The sequence below is a fragment of the Thunnus thynnus genome, chromosome 8, assembly GCF_963924715.1.
Source record: "Thunnus thynnus chromosome 8, fThuThy2.1, whole genome shotgun sequence".
Taxonomy (NCBI): domain Eukaryota; kingdom Metazoa; phylum Chordata; class Actinopteri; order Scombriformes; family Scombridae; genus Thunnus; species Thunnus thynnus.
The window spans coordinates 10,211,483-10,231,951 of NC_089524.1; the positions used below are offsets into that span (position 1 = coordinate 10,211,483).

At 41.2% G+C, this 20,469-nt stretch overlaps 1 protein-coding gene across 3 annotated transcripts in view; it reads left to right on the forward strand.

The window, feature by feature from the left end:
* Positions 1 to 20,469, forward strand: part of ror1 (receptor tyrosine kinase-like orphan receptor 1) — a 136,805-nt gene that overhangs the window by 76,359 nt on the left and 39,977 nt on the right. For 2 of the 3 annotated variants that reach the window (XM_067596428.1, XM_067596429.1), the window contains exon 2: positions 16,062 to 16,124. The exons of the other annotated variant lie outside the window; for it this stretch is intronic. In XM_067596428.1, the coding sequence (XP_067452529.1) occupies positions 16,062 to 16,124 (63 nt within the window). The remainder of the gene's footprint in view (positions 1 to 16,061; positions 16,125 to 20,469) is intronic. 3 annotated transcript variants of the gene reach the window in all.

A 20,469-nucleotide genomic window follows, 5' to 3' on the forward strand; every position in this document is an offset into this window, starting at 1 on the left:
CTCTCCACCACCTCCATCTGTAACATCAGGATCATTTTTTAAACTGAGATATTTTTCCTGATTCGCTCATTCCCTTTTTTTCCCCATTGCTTCACTTCTCCTCCTCTCCCTCCACCTACCTGTCACATTTTCTGAGTTTGAGGAAAAATGAACAAGCTGTACTGTCTCTTTACAGCACAAAAAACACTTAGTGGGAAATAACTGCATTGTCTCCTTTTTTAAAATCAGGGACTGACCCAGTCTGTTGGAGTCTGGTGATTGTCAGCAGTGGCTACGCAGTTCAAAGGCTTCATAGTACATAATAATAGGCAGACAGACGGAGCTAACAGAGCCCATCCACCAGATGTGGAGTCTGACACACTCCAGTGTCTGTGCTGTCTGTCGGCAGCCTGGAGCTATACAATACACACACTGACAAGCAGGGAACATTCACAGACACTCAGACATGAAACTGAGAATTAATAGTATATCTCTACATTTCCTCATAGGGAGTTTAGTGGTCTCCCATGCTCTTCTTACTCTGTCTTTGTTCCTATGTCTTTTTCACTTGCTCACTGGCTCAATTTCACTATCTATCAACCTACTATCCAAGACACGGGTTCAGTTGATCCCCTAAATGGTTTCCTCCTACTAAGACAACAGTTTCATGCCTTTTTATAAAACGGCAAAAAGAAACCTGTGAAATCATTCTGACAGCGCAGGACTATGTGCGTCATCAGACTCCGACTGTATCATCAAAGACTTGGATAGAACCGGGAAAAGAATTCTTCAACTTTGTCCTTACTCATGACAAATTGTTTTGTGCTCTCACAAGCTTTGCAATCGCTTTCATCCAGACTATTTCCGTGCCCACATTTGTCCCTGCAGATCTCGAATGAGTGTTTCAGTAGCCTAGCAGCCCATTTCTCAATCTCTGTTCCTCTCTGCCTTTTGAGGAGGGAGGATTGTTTATGTTAGTATGAACCAGCCCTGAGCCCATCATGGCTTTATTGCTTTGAAAAGAACCCAGGACGCTGCGTAATGTGTATAGAGAAGAGAGACACTGTATACAGTATAAGCTGGTGGGATAGACTTGAAAAAGTGGGGATTCCTGCAAAAGGTAATGGAGTAAAACTATGTAAGGGTGGGAGAGGAAAAGTGACACGGCGGGGAAGAGAAAAGGACAGATGATAGTGCAATTTGATGAGGAGTTCTGATCCACCAAATGAAGCGCCACGATAACATCAGGGCCCAGCGATATTACTGTAAACATGTTCCATATGCTCTCTCACTGTCTCCACCTCTGTCTCCTTTTCTGCTGTCTGCCTGTCTTGCCCCATCTCTTTTGATTTCCTTTCTTTCTCCTTTTACTCACTCCTTGTCTCTCTTCCCCACGTCTCCCCTGCCCGCTTGTTGTTTTATTGAGAAATGCTCCGCCGAGGAGAGCATTTGATCTTACTGCTGCTTTGACCTAAAGATGGAGGGAGGGGGAGAGAAGGAGGGAGGGAGGGCTTTTAAGGCTGCATGTGTCCCCAATTACACCGCCGAGATGGCAGCGTAATTCACTGCTTCTTTCAGCGACTGGTGGACTGGAAAGAGACGCCTAATGGAGGCCAGAATACCCCAACCTGCTGCCAATTGTAACACGTACATAGACACTGCACACTGGACTCTCTCACACACACTCACAGGCTCGCTCATGACAAGAGGCTTCACACAGCTCACCACATTTGAAGGCCTATATTGCACACATTTTGTCGCCCCACCCTTTCTTTTTTAAATTCCGTACACAGCAGTCTCATAAAAAAAACCGACAGTAAATATGAGGACTAGAAAACTCGCCGATCAGTCGGTGATCTTTTAGCTGCCAACTAGTTCATGTCATCTTATCAGCGGGAAACTGTTGCAGGTATATCAGTCATACCTGTCATCCCACTTTATCTACAGCATGCTCTGGAGTGACAGAGAGCCAGAGATCAAATAATACTGTCTCAAAGCACCGGGATTACATATATTTCTTGCTTTTTACACTGATGCCCTGCCTTTTCCATCAAAAATCACCGTGGGTTAACTGTATATGCTGCATATGTTTATCCTTGTAGACAGGTCTTTCTTGACAAGGAGATTGTGATCTCAGTGAGACTACCTGTTAATGTAAAGGATTAAATAAGTTAATAAAAACATTGTCTACCATCTTTGTTGAGGATAATTTTCCATAAATCTATTTAAAAACTATATAAAAAGATGCTCCTTATAACTTCAGATCAAACTTTTTTTAGTATCAAAAGTAACCCAGTTGATGTATTTTCTGTACATCCACTATACATTTGTGGTTATGATACAAACTATTTTTTTCCCCTGTTAAAAGTTTCTTTGGGAGTTATTTCCTTATTGAAATCGAGAGTCTAAGGATAGAGGATGATGTATGCTGTACAGACTGTAAAGCTCCCTGAAACAAATTTGTGATATTGAGCTATATAAATAAAGTTGACTTGATTGCCTCCATAGCTTAGGGGTCAAGACGCCAACCATGAACCACAATGTTCCCAGTTGGACTCCGGCCGGGCGACTTTTATTGCATCTCTCCCTCATTTCGTATCTTCTCTCCACTTAAATAAAGACATAAACATGCCCAAAACTCAAACCGTTAGCAGCTAATGCAGCTTGACTTTCGACGGCGCGGATTTGCCACAAAGTAAACAGATTAAGGCAGTAAAACATTTGTTTCAGGTGAAGCCCACATCTAACTCACTTACTGCATCACCCAAAGCATTAAGGCAATGCCAAAACTCAAAACGTATTCATCCAAAAATGAAGTGAATGTAGTCTAGAAAGTCTAGGGTTCAAAGGTCTGGCACAGTGATGAGAAGTAATAACATGGTACGTAGCAGGCGGTGGGATCCTGCACTCAGAGGGATCTAACAGATTTCATCTCTGCAACCTGGAAGATTCTGGACAGGAAATGAGGTAATACAATAGAGATCTTTGTGCCTGTATTCCTCCTTTAACACCTCTTTCTTCTCTGCCATCTGCCTATCCTCCTTTCCATCGTCTGGGGTGGAGGTGGATCAGTTATGAAGTGTGTGTTTGAGAGAGCGGGGGTTTATGGGAGGTGAGGTGAGACTGTGTTTGGAGAAGCAAGCTGGGATGCTTTACAAGGTGTGCTTAGTCAGCCCCCGCACCAGTCATCTGGTGAAATGAGATGGAAATTACAACAAGCTTTGGAAATGTGAGAAGAACTGTGATCGTCTTTGTCTCCTGTGGAAGATTTTGTGTCTCTCTCTGCCACTCTTTTCTGTAGTTTGCCCGCTCTAATAAAATCCAGGCTTTCTAAATCCCTCAGCGATCCCCCCCCCCCCCCAGCCCCCCAGCCCCGCCCCACTCCCTCTTCCAAGTTCTCAATGTTCAATTCATAAAGACAACTCTGGATGGAAGTGTTTTCATAATCAGCACCCGGTTGCAGCCAATGGAAAACTGCGTCAAATAAAGCGAGATCAGGCATGATGTTCCACCCAGCAGCTACTTGTTTGTTTTGAACTGTGTCTGTGAAGCTTCGTGTATCATAAATCATCTCCATAAAAAGATGACACTTTGATGTTAGTCAAAAATAAAAAAAAAATGTGCAAAGGTTTTACTTTACAATCTTACTGGGTAACATTTCAAAGCAGCCAGCATAAAATTTAAAATATTTTATTGTATATCTACAGTAAAAGATATTTCCACTATGGGCTTTAGTAGAACAACTGCAGCTACCTAACTACTAATAAATAATTAACATAATTTGACTGTTATTGGGACATTAAAATGAACTTTTATCTATTTTTAGAGGGTTGGGTGAGTTAAATCAATTGCTTCCCACTTATTACATAAATGAGAAACCACATTCAAGTATATCTTAGGACTTTGAACGTTATTGTATCCTTTAGATTGGCATGCAGCTCTTCGTAGCGGTGCCTGGTGTTTTTTTTCCATGCTGGGTTTTCCATCGTTCTTCCCTCCGTCTTGTCATCACTGTGTACTCTTACAAACCCTGCCTGCCTCCCTTTGATAGTTTTCAGAATTTTTCTTTGCGCTTTGTTATTCTTCTCTGCACACACTGATGATTCCCAACATACCATTTAGGAATCTTTTTCAGCTTGTGTTTCCACGCAGTGAGTTTCCCACAACGTCAAGTTTACATTATATCATCTCCACAGTTTTCATCACTTACATCCGCTTGACATTTTGTCCGTTTTATTTTTCCTCTTTTGTTCTTCTTTCACATTTGGTTGCCCTCTTTTTTTTTTTTTTTTTCCAAACTGAGGCAGATGTGGAGCAGGTGTCCCTCCCTCTGATATTAGAGATGGGTCAAAGGGGAATCGGAAACCAGGGAGTCTGTCTCCAAAACACGCACACAGTGTGTACACACATAAACACACACTTTTGGTACATCTGGTTCTTCACTTATTACGGAAGGGAACGTTTCATTAAAAGAGAATCCTTTTTGACAAATCCTCTCCATTAGGGGAGCTTTATGAGCGCCTGAATCACCTGAACCCTCCCCCACATGTGTAAAAAGCACTTCTTCTTTTTTCCTTTTTGTATCTTACTTACCGTATTTATAATTGATGAGTTCAGCGTGCTGTCTTAAAAAAAGCTGAATCGAACATTTTTAAGATTTTTCTGCAAGCTAAAAAGGGATTACAATTTTACCTCTAGAGGGCGTATACATGCAGTATGGACTGAAAAGGAGATTGGAACAGACCGAGCAGTCTTTTAGAGCTGACAACATGTCAGCGGTGCCAAACTGCCCAGAGGATGCCAGCTCACTTCAACTTTTTTTTTGTCAAAGTGAGTGTTGATATGAAACTACTTTGTTTTCTGAGCCAACAAAAATGGAAACCCAACCAACAAATCAAAACCCCTTTGTCAGACATGCCACAGATTTATTTAAAAGTACAAGCAGCGATTTGTTTTCCTTGTTTTCCTGATTACTTTAGTAGTTATGAATTTACACAGAAAGTGATAAACTCAATATTGTGAAAGTCAAAATTCTGGTATTGCAGCAACACTATAACCGTAATTCTAATAAACTAGTTATTTTTAAAAAGAGTAAAGATCGACTACTAGTCTTGCAGAACATCTTTTTATAGGAGCACCATAAAAATGCCATAAAATTTGAACTACACGTAATTGCTTGTTTTTTTGTATTTTAATAGACCTGCATTATTTTTACTTGATTGCATCACTTTTTGAATACAATTTTATACATTTGATATACAGTGTAACACATGTAGTTAACTTCTTCAAATTGCAATGGTGGGCCAGTTTAGTCTCATCTGTCAACAGCTGATTATGTGACACTCTATTTTGAATTTAATGGCATGAAATGGACACGGCTGAGTCTGTAACACAGTATTATATTTTCATAGTCTCATTCTCTGAATGAGATGTGTGTTTTGTGTTTTCCACATGTAATGGTGAGTGAGTCATTCTGGGCTACAAATCTACATTGCCGACTAATCGTAGATTTAAAATCCTACCATCCCTTTTTTTCCTCCCCATTATTTTGAGTCTCCAGCAAATTGATGACAGTGTTTTTGAATGATTGAGTCCCTCGTTGTCTTCACTCTTATATTTATATTCATATTTACAAAAACGATTGACATGCCACAGATCATAGTATAGTAGGTGAGATCTCTCATGTTACAGATTCATCACTACACAGAATAACATAGAAAAGTGGATAAATGAAAAATGACGTTGTCAAATATAAAGTTTCTTTTCCACACAGAAAACATTTGTGTATTTATAATAATTGGCTATCTACCAGTACAGCATGAAACTTGAACACACACATCATATATCTTGAATGAATACCATCAACATGTCAAATGCATTTACTGTCTTGGCCAACATTTGTATATTTTAAAATATACTGTATCTCTCAGCGCATTTTGAAATATATGTGAAATCTATTTTTGTGGTATGGGATGTGGAAATGCTCCAGTCCAATTCCCTGGCTCTAGATAATTTTTTCTGCAGTAGCGGAAAGTGTTTTGGACGTCGACAATGTGGGTTTGTCTCAATGGCTTGTTTTCAGCTCTCCCTTTGGGGACTAAGCGCTCACTTCTCCTTCCCACCACTCATCTCTTTCATCCTGTCCTTTTCTCTCTTCCATCCTCCTGTCTTCCTCATTAGCCGGCTACCTTTTCCCTCTAAACAAGCCGAGGAATGCTGGTGCTTATTTTCTTAACCTGGGACGAGGAGAGGTTCCCGGAGAGCATTGGTGTGATTGACAGGGAAGCGTGCTGGAAAGGCTCAGAGGTTCAGTGTTTGCTTCGGACTCTCACTGTTGGCAGCCCAATATAGAGCTGGAAAACCAAAGATTAAGAATAACACAGGACGTTTTTACTGGAATGAATATCTCTTGCAAGCATGGCGTTTCTTTCTCACTTTCATCTCCTCTGTCTTTGTCTCTCCAGTATATCTGCCTGTCTGTCTTTTCTCCCACTGCTTGTTCTGTGTTTGTCTCTATCTCGGTTTCTTCCTCTTTCCCACTCTAACTTTCACTTTGGCTTCGAGTCAGATTTCTTGTGGCTGAGTCTATCCTAGCGTCAGCCGCTGAGAGCTGACTAAGTCTTATGAGTTGATGGAGACATGATGTCTCACACCCAGTTTCCCAGAAGCATCCCAGAATCATTCAACACAATTTATCTGTGCAGCCAGAAGCCAACAATCAGTGGCCCTTGTCACACATCAGGTAAATCAGTTCAATTTAGCACAGTGGTAGTAAAGAGAAAACTTGCTGATCACAGTGGTTAAATGAAAGGAGTACGTGGAGGAAAACATGTAGAGCTTAAAAAGCAAAAAAGACCATGAACATTTATTTATATGACTGAAAAAAAGCATTTATCTTAATTGTATTTAGAAATACAAACAGAGAAATACACAGATGTTTACCACACTGCATTATTGGATGTGTATGCACAGTATATCATTCATATTCATTCATAAGAATCAAAGCAAGCATGGCCGGCAGCCTGATGGAAGACAGACCCGCAGTAACGTGGATAATAATGCTAATGTTCCCCAAATTACACCATCACTGCGCTTGATGTGTCATGTATAACATCCTTAGCTTGAAACGGTCACGCTCTGCGTTTCATCAGCAGCATCTCGGCTAAATACTCTCATTGATTTAAGTCAGCCTGCCAACATTTTTCAGTCATTATATGTCCCGCAGACAAGGAGAGATTCAGTCTGGTGAGTGAGGAAATACTGACAGACGTAAAGAATGGTTTTGGAATGACGCCCGGCTCAAATGTAGTCACATGATGTCTAAATCCGAGTCACGTTTTGAAATCCGGCAGCATTATCCCGGCGTTCCCAGATTCCATCTGCTAGGGGCCTCTCCTTTTGAATTTGTCATCCTGGAGGAATCTGGGAATGCCGTCCGTGAGCTTATAGAATGTGTACGTGTCCCTGACTGCACCTGGGTAGACACACACACACACACACACACACACACACACACACACACACACACACACACACACAGTCATGTTTCTGTCAGTAAAGTGACTTACATTAATTTCCTTGACACTTATCCTAACTTTAACCATTACCACTACTTGTCTAACCCCAACCCTTACCCTACCTTAAAATAACCCTAAACTAACCTTAACTTCACCCTAAAATGAATGATTTACGTTAAGGGGACTCCATAAGGGATGCCTCCCCCACAAAATGACTGTGTCAACAGATTTACATCCCCACAACATGAGGAATACCTGGACCCCACACACACACTCACACACACAGGTTTTTGTTCAACACACATGCACAGGCAGGCATGCAACATGGCAAGTATCTTGTTGTCACACCATGCGCACTGTTAGCACACATGATACACTATTTAGAGAAAAGCCACGTACGAAAAGCCAAGAGAGATGACTATATTCATGTCCCCCGCACAGACAGCCTGACTGACTTTGACTTTAGGTCTTAAATCTCACATTCCACACCTGACCCGTGACACACAGAGACCTCAACATGGACACCACGTTAATGTGCACCATATTCACATCATGAAATACTATGTTCTTTCTGCACAAAGCACTGAGTTGCACATCCTCTGCAATAAAGTGACACACTAACACGCAGGTGTGATGACTCTATTCACATTCCACAGACAGACGGCTACCTCTGCAGATTACGTCAAGGTCTCAGTCTATCTGCTTGGAAGTGATCAGGTTTTCCAGAAAGTTGAGCACACACACACTTGTACTGGACCTGTCAGGTGGAAACAGATGAGCTACACAGTAGGTGGTAACATGCTTGTGCACATTCCTCACTAGTCTGCTTACGCCGCTGGTAATCGGAGCCTAGGGGAGCCTCACCCAAAATGGGCTAACCAGGCCTTTTACATCAGCGTGGTTTCCATTGCAGATCCTCACAGAGACAGCAGGGGCTTGTGCATTATCCTGTTAAGCCTTTGAGGCCAAATAGAGGCCTTTTAGGGCCAAACAGGGCAAGGCTGGGCTTCTGGAAAGCCATCAGCACAGCATGGAGTTACTCTGAGAGCAAAGTTCCTGTCATGATGAAACAGACAAATGTGTTAGATGAACTGTAGCTTAATTCATTCATCAGACATAGCCAATTTTTCAGTACAATGGAAATGGGTGAAATTGCCTTTTGCCATTGTACATAAATTCAGACAAACATAAGTTGATTCCCAGGCTGCAGCCCTTTCTGTGTGACGTTTACATGCCGTGTGTTTGCGTGGGTATCCTTGGCACTCTCAGGTTTCCTCCCATATTTTGAAGACACGCAAGGAGCGTAGCAGACTGGAAGCTCTGTGTGTTCCACTCTTATGTATTACATCAGACAAAACTGTTATCAAATAATACAGTAAAAGAACTTCAACAACAAATTTTAATAATTATTTTTTTAATTGCAATTTGCTTGGAATCATTAAACAACAAAATCTTTTTAAGTGATAATATGACAGTGTCATCATGATGCAATTCCCATCCCTTGTGTTGGCTAATTTAGATCTTACATATATAAAGGTTAAATGAACAATGCCATCAAGGGTCACACTTGATGCCAGTCCAATCACCAGAACTTGACATGGTATTGGTACGCCACCCAATTTGGCCTTGTGGGAGAGAAGCCACTATAGGGTTTCAGTGCAAATACAGTCGTGGGAGCCCCCTCCCCCTGTGTGAGCGTGTGTTGTTAGGCAGACTAGTAGTGGAGACTACTAAACTACTGGCCTAGATCAGAATTATGACAGGAAAATCCCTATAGATGCAGGGTTTTTTTTTTTCGCTTGCTTATGATCTCCAGAGAGGTCAGAGGTCAGAATTTGCTACAGACCAGCATCCTGGTCTCTGGTGTTGATTCATTAAAATCCCTTTAGCAGAGATCTGGCTGGTCTCCCAGCTCAGTGGTGACCCTCTTGCCCACTACACTACTCCACTGTCCACTCAGCCATGCTCCCCAACATGGACTTAGGAATGCTGGGTAGTGACAGTTGTCAGTGTGAGCCTGTTGCTGTGAGATAATTTTCGGTGACGTGACAAGCTGCTGTTTAAAGTAATCATCTCGTTGGTCTGTGTCAGCTTTAGCTTATTCTGGGTGTGCTCAAGTTTCCTCGGAAGTCACTCTGCAGCAGAAAAAACCCTCCGAGGTAGTTTGGAGTCCAGATTTGATGTTCAGTAGGTCAGCGATACAGCTATGTAAATACCGATCACTGTTTGGTACTTACAAAGCTATTTTAAAGATAAATACAGTAGGGTCCAAAAGTCTGAGACCACTTTCCTATTCAAGTGATTGGTAAAGTGGACTCAGACTGTTGGACCCTGCTGTATTTACAAAGCTGAGACTGGAGAAGTCTCTTTTACTTGAATTGGTCTTATTCCCACAAAATGTCACTGAAATAAGTGGGTAATATCAGTCTGTGCCTCCAGAAAGTACATACCAGTCATCATGATCCTTAATATTTAAAAAAGAAGACTTTTAAAAAAAACTGGTATTTTTAGCATGTTTAACACAAAGAAATAGCTGAAGTTTCTAATAAAATTTATGGAGAATTTAGCTCAAACCAAACTATAATTCCAAATACAACACACCTTTCCACAATGTGTGGTATACGTTGCATAAAACATCCTCCCTGCTCAGGTTTTTGTGATTTTTAGGAGGGGAAGTAATAGTTTTTTTCTTTTTTTTCAGCTGTACTTTTTCATGTTAGCACAAATGTCTTGCAACTTGAGCCCTTTCTTTCTCTTGTTGTCTATTGTTCTGATCCAAAAAGAGCCTTGTCACGCACCCTCCTGTCATCCACCCTGCTCACATCTCTCTCCCCCTCAGCCCTCCCGCTTCTCTCTCTCTCTCTCTCTCTCTCTCTCTCTCTCTCTCTTTCTGTCTCTCTCCCCCTTCTGTGGTCTTATAAGGTTACACAGCAGAACTTTCTGAGGCAATGTGGGCTGTGTGTGTGTAAGTTAGCAGTTCCTGTGTTCTTTGGTCCATGATGTCCTCAGGTGAACAGTCAGCCCCTGAACTGGGCCTGCTTTTATTCCTCTGTACGCTCCAGTTGAGCCTGAGAACAAACACCTGCACACACATATGCAGGTGCAGTTATACAAGCACACACACACACACACACACACACACACACACACATGGCAGGGGTATATATCATTATCCTTTTTAGGTTTTAGTTTTCTAACTTTTCTGTCTTCTCTCCTCTGTCTCTCTTTAAAGGGTAACATGGTAAAATGTCAGAAGTCAGATGGAGCATGAAATATTAACAGTCAGTTGGGCAATTTTCGGGTGAGCCAAAACAAAGAGAAAACAAAGAAGTAAAAGTATTGTAAACCAGTGTACGGTTTCCTATGCATGCAACTTCGTGGTCCAACTTTAATCTTTTGTACATGCAGTAGTTGTGAATGCATACCATGTTCTGTACAATTAGAGATTACTACTCAAACTTCAGGTGCACATACTTTTGGTTTTACCTTCAAATAAAGGTTTCTAGATAATCTGGCTGAACTGTAAATAGAGCACTGGCTTGTTTACAACCCGGATCATTTGATCACTTGTGTCTCTTGCCCCCTCTGACTTTGTTCCCCTGAGGAATTTCACTGTTGTGTGTATTATGTATACAATGAATAAATCACCAAAATTATGGAAAAAAACAAGTTATTTTCATTTTTGGGCTGTCGGGCCAGTGAAAATATAAAAGGTGCCAGCAAAACTCTGATCTGCTGGCCAAGTGGGCCAACGGGGAAAAAAATGTTACATTGGACAGTGCCATGTATGACCAGTTTAACGATTATTCATATCTTACACAATGACAGTGGATAAACTCTCCAGCCAACATAAACCTGCACTCTGCCCGGTGGGACAGAGGCCCACTTCTTAAAAAGACGATTTTACGATTGCCGTCACTCTGGGTTTATTACGAAGTTTCCCTTTTTCTTTTTCTCTCTTGCTGTCTTTTTGTCTGTACTTTCACATTTTCCATGTCTTCTTTTCTCCATTTATCTCTAATTCCTCTACTCTTCTTTACCGTCATCCCACTTTTTTTTCCTCTCCCCCCGCTCTCTGACACACTTTTTTTTCCTCTTCCTTTTGGCATTCTCTCAAATCCTTGTCCTTTCGCCAAGACTCTAACTTTCCACTCGTTTTCCAATCTTGAGCCTAATTGTGCTAATATTTCATTAAGTCATCTTGAGCCCTATATGGCAGTTTGGCCGTTTCTGGATGCAGCGCCGGGACATTAGCTGTTTGATTAATTCTTCTCATTGTCTGTAACTGCACATTTGGGTATATGAAAGGAGTAGATGTTCACATAAAAATTTTAACCACTTCCTTTAGGTAAACATGCATGAGAGGGGTGAGTTGAGACAGTGGTTAGTGGGGGAAAAGAGCTGTAACTTGGTTGTCAGAAAGTAAGCTCCAATGGAGACAGATTTGAGAAGGAAATGTTCATCATTTCTGAATTTTCCTCATCTACACATATCGATCTTTCACCTCTTTAAGACATAAATGTGACAGAGCTGCATTGTGAAAACGGTGGGTTTGCTGTACTTCCAGATAACCCCTGAGTTAGGTCAGTTTTCCAGCTAATAGGGATGGAAGAGGACCTTGGGAGAGGCCCTAATAACAGAGCGGGAGAGCTCATACATCAGTCTCACTCACCACACCAACCACCCTGGCTCCAATCACAGCCCCCCAGACCATATAACAGCATATTAGTTGCTATGCATAACCGCTCAAATTGAACATTTCTGATCTGGTTCAGCTTTACCCTTTAAGACTCCCTCTTTCTCACTTTTTTCTTTGCTTTTCTTTACTTCATTCCTTTCCCTCATTCCCATGCCATATAGTTTGAAGTTCTGCACTAATTCCCATGTGCCGCTGTCACAGTAAAGTCACATCAGATTCTCAGAGCTTTATAGGGGTTAAGCTCATGTCCCTGTGTGATTTTTATCATCATAAGCCAAATACAGCTGGATGGGGATCAGAGGCTGCTCTAATAGAATATTTCTGTGTCTGGACTTCTCAAAGACACTTTCATGTAAACCATTTACTGTATATTTTGCCACTAGGATGGTAAATGAGTGGCAGTCAAATGAAAGAAGAAGTTCCAAAACTTTCAGTTGCATGAAATATGCCATTATCAGCCAAGAGGGGAAAGTGATACTATAATAAAGGTTGTCAGACATCCAGATTTTCGATGGGTGTTCACTGCTATACCAAAATGGCCTCTGAAGTTTAACATACCACTACTGACATGCTATGGAAATATGTGCATGGCTGTATGATCCACGTTATATTGCTTTTCTTTGAAGCTGCTTAAAGGAAGGGAAATTAAGATCAGGGTTTTTAACACTTCAGATAATCGTCATCCTAATAAAAACCAATAGGCAGAGATGGTATCAGAGATGGGAAGCTGACTTGTGGCTGTTCAAATAGAAGTGATTTGAAATGGTAGACAACCAGCTAAAAGGCAGTTTGGCTCTTGGCATGAGAGACAGCACGAAACAGACGTGGACTGACGATAAACTGATTCAATTCGGTGACACAATTCATTAAATGGGGATTTCGGGAGGTACAGTAGAACCGCATACGCATGAAGGGACAGAAATGTTATTGACAGCTAATTACAAAAAGGGGGAAGGTATTTATATGTAAGCTCAACTTTAGTTTGACTGTGGTATATACTTTTGGCAGCAAAAAACTAACAATTTAAGTCCCAGCTAGCCTGGTACTAATAGACTAAGAAGATAGCGCTAATTATAAATAATGCACTGGGGTTGTTGTTTATGTTTGCTGATATTATGTCATGCATCATCAAGTAGTCAGTGAAATTGTCAGTGCACCTCAGGTTGTTGAGATCAGCTTCTAGATAAAATCAGTTAGCCTGCATACATATGAGGAAACACAGTTAATGTATTTTAAATCATTTAAAATATGTTGCTATATCATCATGACAATGTCTCTTAGAGAGTTGAATAACAGCATATCTTGCTTACTTGCTTTATGATATATGCATAAGTGCATCTGCATTTGTTAGTTTGGGTTTCATTTCCTTCCAAAAGGACCCACATGAACAATTTCTGATCTGGTGCCTCCATCTGCAGGATGGCATGCCCAACAAGTCTTCATACCGAAACAAAAAATAGGTACAAGTCAGACACGCTGTTCGAGTATGTGTGAGTATTTCAGCTAAAACTTAAGGAACTTCCTTTTTCTGCTATTGATCCTTTGATTCATACTGGCAGAAGAGGATCCTTATAATACACAGCTCCAGTTAACAAATGGGGAACCATCAGAGTCTGTCTCATGATCCAATCAGGGACCAGAACCGCAACTGTAAGAACTGCTGATTTAAACTGACAGGCACTGTGACGGTTCCTATTTTTAGGCCCTCATTAATAAATGAGCCTAATACAATTGTTTCCCTCAATTACTGAGAAACATTAGAAAGCTAATCTCAAAATTACTCTGCAATTCATCCCAGATATTCCAGATGATTGTCTCAATGAAAGAGAACTCACAGATGTGACCTAAATAGAGAGGAGATAAAGAGAAGTAGAAGAAAAAGTTGTAAATAACCCTTTTGACTAGTTGGACATTTGTCTTATCTGCACAGTCAATGTAATTGAAATCTCATGCGCCACTGTTTGTACCTGAATTATAGGATAACCAGGTCAAAAATATATATTCCTATAAGTGGACAGACCCAACACTACAGCTCCTGCCTCCTCCATATTGTTTTCCTTCCCTCCTCCTTCCCATTCCCCTTCTATTCCCATGTCCAGTCCCCTCTATTGAGCTCTCACCAGGCTGCACTTGAGTAGCTGTTTATTAGTGAAGCTAGTGAGCTGCAACGTCCTCTCTCCTCTGTCCTTTGTCAACCATGGAGCCCCTGGCCTTTTTAACTCTATCAACCCAGAACACGAAGTAAATTTAGACTCACCTTGGGGCCCAGACTTGCTATAATACACTGTTGTGTTAGGAGCCTTCAGGAGCAAAATGACAAGCAAGTAATTTTGGGCCCCATAGTGAACTTGGAAGCATGTGAAAGCAAAGGGCAACAGCCTAGCAAGGATATGTTATTAGTTATTGCTTGAATAAACGATAAATACCAGTTTAGAAAAGAGGTAACATAATGAACACATACTGTTCCTATTTTTATTCTACATCAACTCTTGTTGCTATATCGCTGTCAGAGTCTTGAATCTAACTCATAAAGCTGCCAGCCTGTTGCCAAGCCTCCAGACTGCCTCACTAACAGGTGCAGAGGCCCAGAGTGCTTCTCATTAACACAGCTCATTTCACAAGCACCACCACACAGTCGTTACCATCCTGACACAGCACGTGTGAAACAACACATTATCACCCAATTAGCATGACCCTGTGTCAGGCGCCTGGTCCTGTTTGACTTTCTTTCCTTGAACTCTCAGACTGTCACCATGGATGCCGCACACATAACAAGAAAGTTGCAAATGTAGGGGAAGTAAACTGTTTCAATTAAGTTGTTTACAGCTTTGATATTGAAACATATACAAGTACAGCATTTATAGGGAAGGTTGGGTTTGCAGATATATTTTTTTGTACAGTTGTGTGAGGACACATGCTTGCGTTTTTGCATGTGTTTGTGAATGTAAGGTGCATGTCTGAAGTTGGCAGGCAGCCATTTGTTCATTCGTCAAGTTAAACTATCCCAGCCTGCACCAGGATACACACACATTAGGTCTGGAAAGGCAGAGCTAAATTGAGCATTGAAGCTGATTGTAACCGTGTAATAATGTATGTGTGTTGAGTGTTTGTCAGTTCTGCTGACCCCGGAGCATGAGTTAAAGATAAAACTGTGTCAGGTTCCATCTTTGTCAGTCCTGCATCTTGTAAGTCCTGCACAGGCTTTTTCATTTGTCAGGAATCACCTTGTGACCTGTGGCGGTGCACACTGAAGCCCATTTTCTGTCTCTTCTCTTCCCGTAATGAAAAGCAGAGGGCTGTTCTGTCGTCAGCTGGTAATAACACAGCATTAGGTCCACATGGCTCGCTGATAGGCTCCCTGTTATACATTTAAAGCTTTGATCTACACCAGCAAATGTACAGTGCTATCACCAGTGAGCATTCAAGACAGGAAAACTATCTAAGCATTGTGTATTTATGTCAGTGATTTTATTTTACATAGAAAAGTGGCAGCAACATTTGAAATTGTAGATTTGAGCTGTTTGTTTGATTGATTTAATACATTTAAAACAGAATTAGCCTCCATTTGGTTGTCTATCTTGTTATTTGACTCCTTTCGTCCCGTCTTTGCTGTTGTTGTTATCTTAAATTTTGGGCAATCCCATTGGTCCAGAAGGTCTGACAGAGCGGTTTTGTGTGTTGTTGCTGTTTGTAGTGACACTCACATACTCTAAATACTTTGCAATAAATTTTAACTGAGACGTTCATGATCCACCCAGCGAAATGGAACTAATTATAGAACCTCGTTCCCTTTTTATATTTGTATTTTTGTATGATTCAAAATTCAGAAACATGCTAATGGACTGCTCCATTTTCTCTGTTTACAGGGTCTGAGTTTCCCCAAGACCCCAGTGTGCTAGCTGCCACCTCATGGAACACCTCTAGTGATGGTAAATGCACACACATACTAAACACACTCACAGAAAGCAGGGTCTAATTTATAATAACACATCCTCGACAGCCATCTTTAAATTAGAAAACTATAGACGCAAACACATCTGTTACAGGCAGTACATGATTACATGTTCGCTGTGAAAATAACACATGGTGTGCTGAACTGTTACCCCAGGTGTGATGTCTGAAATTACATTCGATGATGTGTTGAAAATTACTCATCCTCTGTGAATGGTCACCTTCAGCAACCCAGGCAACACCCATTGTCCCGGCCCAGGCCACTGTAGAGGATAATTGATGGAACGAATTACACATTGATCTACTCAACATGTGGAAATAGAGCCACAGGTGCACTGCATTTCCCTAATTTCCACTGACCTACTTTAAGTTTTCTCTTAAGCAAACGCTAGCAGTGGAGCCTCACGTTGTGTGTTCAGTACATCCTCTTACACTTTGCTCTGTATATTCAATAAAAGTATATTTCTGCTGACTAATGCAGTAACTCCCCTGATTCATCAACATGCTGAGTTTACACACACACACTCGCACTCAGCCAGCCATTTCCATCCCATACAGGAAACTTACAGGAATATACAGGAAATATGAAGTGTGTTCAGGTGAAGCAGACACCCAGAGTTGTTTGCAGATGTGCTGCTGGAGCAGATCTCAGGATAGAGATTGTAACTGAGCAGCGGTAGCAGAATCAGATAAGGCACACATTACTTCAATATTCAAATAGCAATTTCCTTCATTTGCCCCAAAACGCCCTCTGAGAGAGCCCACAGAACGTGTGACTTTGCGATTGAAATGTTGGTGCTTATTTTACTTACATATGGACACAAAGCATCATTAGGGTCATGATATACTGTAGTTGCTTTTCATCAATGCCTGTGTGCAGACATTGATCACATACTCGTCTGCTTTTTAATTTACATCCACTAGGGGGCAAATCAGGGCAGAATCCCTGGTCAACACAGGAATTAGCCTGATAATCAAACTGAATTGCCAGTTCATTCATTCAGCCTGACATAATGTTTGTGCTTCTTACAAATTATGTTCGGGAAGAAGGTTTATTTTTTGTTTTGTTTTGCTCTAACTAATCAGTAGTGAGCAATATATCCATCCTGCCTGTGTAATTTTCCACTGGCATGAAAGCTGTGGTAGCGGTTGCGAAGAGCAGTTTTTCACATCAATCGAAGATGTCAATTTAAGTGGCCATTTTACTGTGGCTATTTTTGATGGATGATGCGAGGTAGCTAACTAGCCTTTTGGGAAGGTGACATCCCAACTCTTAATCCCGCCTATAAAGCTCTGATTGATTGACTGTTTCTCCAACCGAGGGAAACAACCACTGTCTGGTAACAAGCTACTATCGAATAACTTCCTTAAGAACTTGAGATTTTGCACCACATGAACGTAACTAAAAACTGTGACACTTGATGATGTTATTATACTGTTAATGTTAAGATCATAACTGAAAAAGTGGCAGTGGCAACAAGCTTTTTAAAACTGTCAGCCATTGTTTGGTCAGAGTTTCCTGCTGACCCTACTTGGCATTCTGATATAATTTCAAAGGATGCACACAACTTATGCTTTGAAGGGACTCAAGATACTTGTGGTAGCCATCATGCACATGAAAATGAAGAGTTAAACTTTAGAAACAAATCTATCAGCGCTCTCAATCGGTTTTACAGAGCTGGTTCATGTACATGCATGAGAGAGCTTCCTCCTCACAGAAGATTCTGCACTGGACAGATGTGCTCAATATCTCCAGGAGCTGCACAGTCCAACAATGACTTATACATTTGACAGGCTTGTAGAGATCAAACCTGTCAACAAGTCACATTTAACGTGCATTGCACCTGGATCAAACCCCCAAGAGAATTGACTGTGGGATGCTATATAGGGAAGGAAATGTCTTGAAGGCTGTTCTTACATGGACTTTTTATGTCAGCTAATCAAGCACAGCTTACTACTTCCTTTCCTTGATCAGTAAGGATTCTTGCCGGTTTACATACTGTGGCGAGGATGGTCATGTGTCCCAAAGCTGCCCAGGTTTAGAGCAACATATCCCAACTGAGGAAGCATTTAAAACTGCTGCTCTTCTGAGAGCACTGGAGGAACAACTGAGTCAGATCCATAAAGTTTTTTAGATATTTTCTCAACACTGTTGCCCAGAATTATCAGTCATATCTCACCCCCTCTCCTCAGTTTCCCCTGGGCTTTGGAGAGCAGACATCCTCCTAATCCCCCACGAAGATACCCTAACTTGGAAGACCTTCAACAAGAGACCTTTTTTTTCGCTCTCTCATTTTGTCTGGTTTGTTTAATTCATCTCTTGCGGGTCCAACTCTCCCACAACATCCATCCCACAACAAATTCTGTGTACAGAAAAACAGACATTGTTAAATACAGAGGCACATTGGAAGGCAGTAGTTTTTGGGCATGATTGAGCAGTTTAGTCAAGATAATGATTATGGTGACCAATCAAGGATGTTTAAAAAGTCATAAATACAATGAGGAGTAGTTCCAAACAAATCATAGAGACAGCTTTATTTTTCCACAACAAGATGAAATATGAAAACCTAAAAAAACGCTGCACATGTGCATGCGCGCACCCAATGTTTTCAACCCAGTGTATCTGTGTGTGTATGTGTGTATGTGTGTCATTTTGAGCTCAGCCCCATGACTAACATCTGTTTCTTATCTGATGGATGAATTGTGATTGCACCACTTGTTTTGTCTGCAGGCAGGGAATGGTTTTGATTGACCGAGCAGACAGCATTCAGGTAGCGTGGCTCTATCAGTATGCATCAGTAGCAGGAAGTTATCATGCTGAAAGAGGCTCATTACTGGGCTGAAATCAGGGGTGATGATAGTTTACTGAACTCATTTTCCCCTGGAGCTTTCTCTCAGTCCTCCTTTCTTTTTCTTTGTTTCATTTTATTCATTTTTTCTCCCCTTCCTTTTCTCCCTTTCTCTGTTGGAGAGTGACCCAACTTTAATGAAATTCACCTTTAGCCATAGCTGGCAGTGCAGACTCCTCAGTGTATCTACTGAGTCTGTTTAGTTAGCTGTGCAGCCACTCAGGTTTCTGGGTCTGTGTCTTGCTGAGAGCAGCCTGCGAAGCACAGCGTCAGTCTTGTGTGTGTTATTGAATGATGACTCACACATAAAATACAATGTTGCTGGTTAAATGAAAATGTATTGTGTGATTTAGTCTACTTTGAAACATGAATTGTTTGTGTGTGTTGCGGTCGTGTGGGTGTGCGTGTGTTTACATATGTGTGCCTGCGTGTGAGTGTTTGATTGTACAAAGCCACTGTGAGAATATGCAGGCTGATGACAGGGTACCATTTAGCCGCCTGCCACATTAAAGGGACAGTCCGCAACAAGGGTTTGAGTTTCACAGAGCTCCTGGTGCCAAATACCACAACACTCACCACGAGACAATTACACAGAGTGGCTTTGTTACACAGACACTGGAAGAACATCTTTCTCCTCTTCACCTATCTTCACATCGACCCCTCTTGTCTCCTCATTCCTTCCTTCTGCTCCCCGCTGCTTTATTGTCAGTTATTATAACAGCTAATGAAGTGAGCAGGCACACAGATCCAAAAACCATTTTCTTTTCCATCAACTCAACTAATGAGATGAGATGAGCGATAAAATGACTCGGTTTTTGTGACCTTCTTGCCTTTGGCAAAACACACAAGTCTATTAAGAGCGGGTCTGTTCCCATTTAATATATAAAACGCTTTTCAGATAATAAAGTCAGATTCAATAGTCAGATTAAGGTGGGAAGAGTCGCCTACTGTGCACACTTGGGCTCATGTTAGCTACCTTAGCTAAATTGTGCTAACAGGGCAGTTATCGTAATCAAGTAACATTAAACTTACCGAAATGTTGCAACAATAGTCAACACAAGTCCTGCAGCCTGGGAGAGCAGCAGGTGAGCCAACTGTCAATCAATGTCCACACAACAAACATTGAAGCTACTATACATCTTCAAATCTTATTAATGGAGCAATAATTTCTTAAATATCCACCAGCACACTTATTAGAGAGACCAAATTTAGCAATTGATACCATAAAGACTTCTTGAAAAAAATTGACTTAGTATTTCTTGAGAGAAGTTGACACTTTTTGAATGGCAGTCATTTAGAGCCAGGGATTTTTTGGAGCCAGAATTTAGCAGCCGTCAGTGGCTTTGCAGTTAAAGGTACTTCCACAGTGACTTCAGCCTCAAGCCGTGGTAGTTGCCACTTGGTAATTAAAGCCTAGTAGCATGTTCCACACTTAAAGTCATGGAACATTTTTACCTTTTGGAGATGATGATAT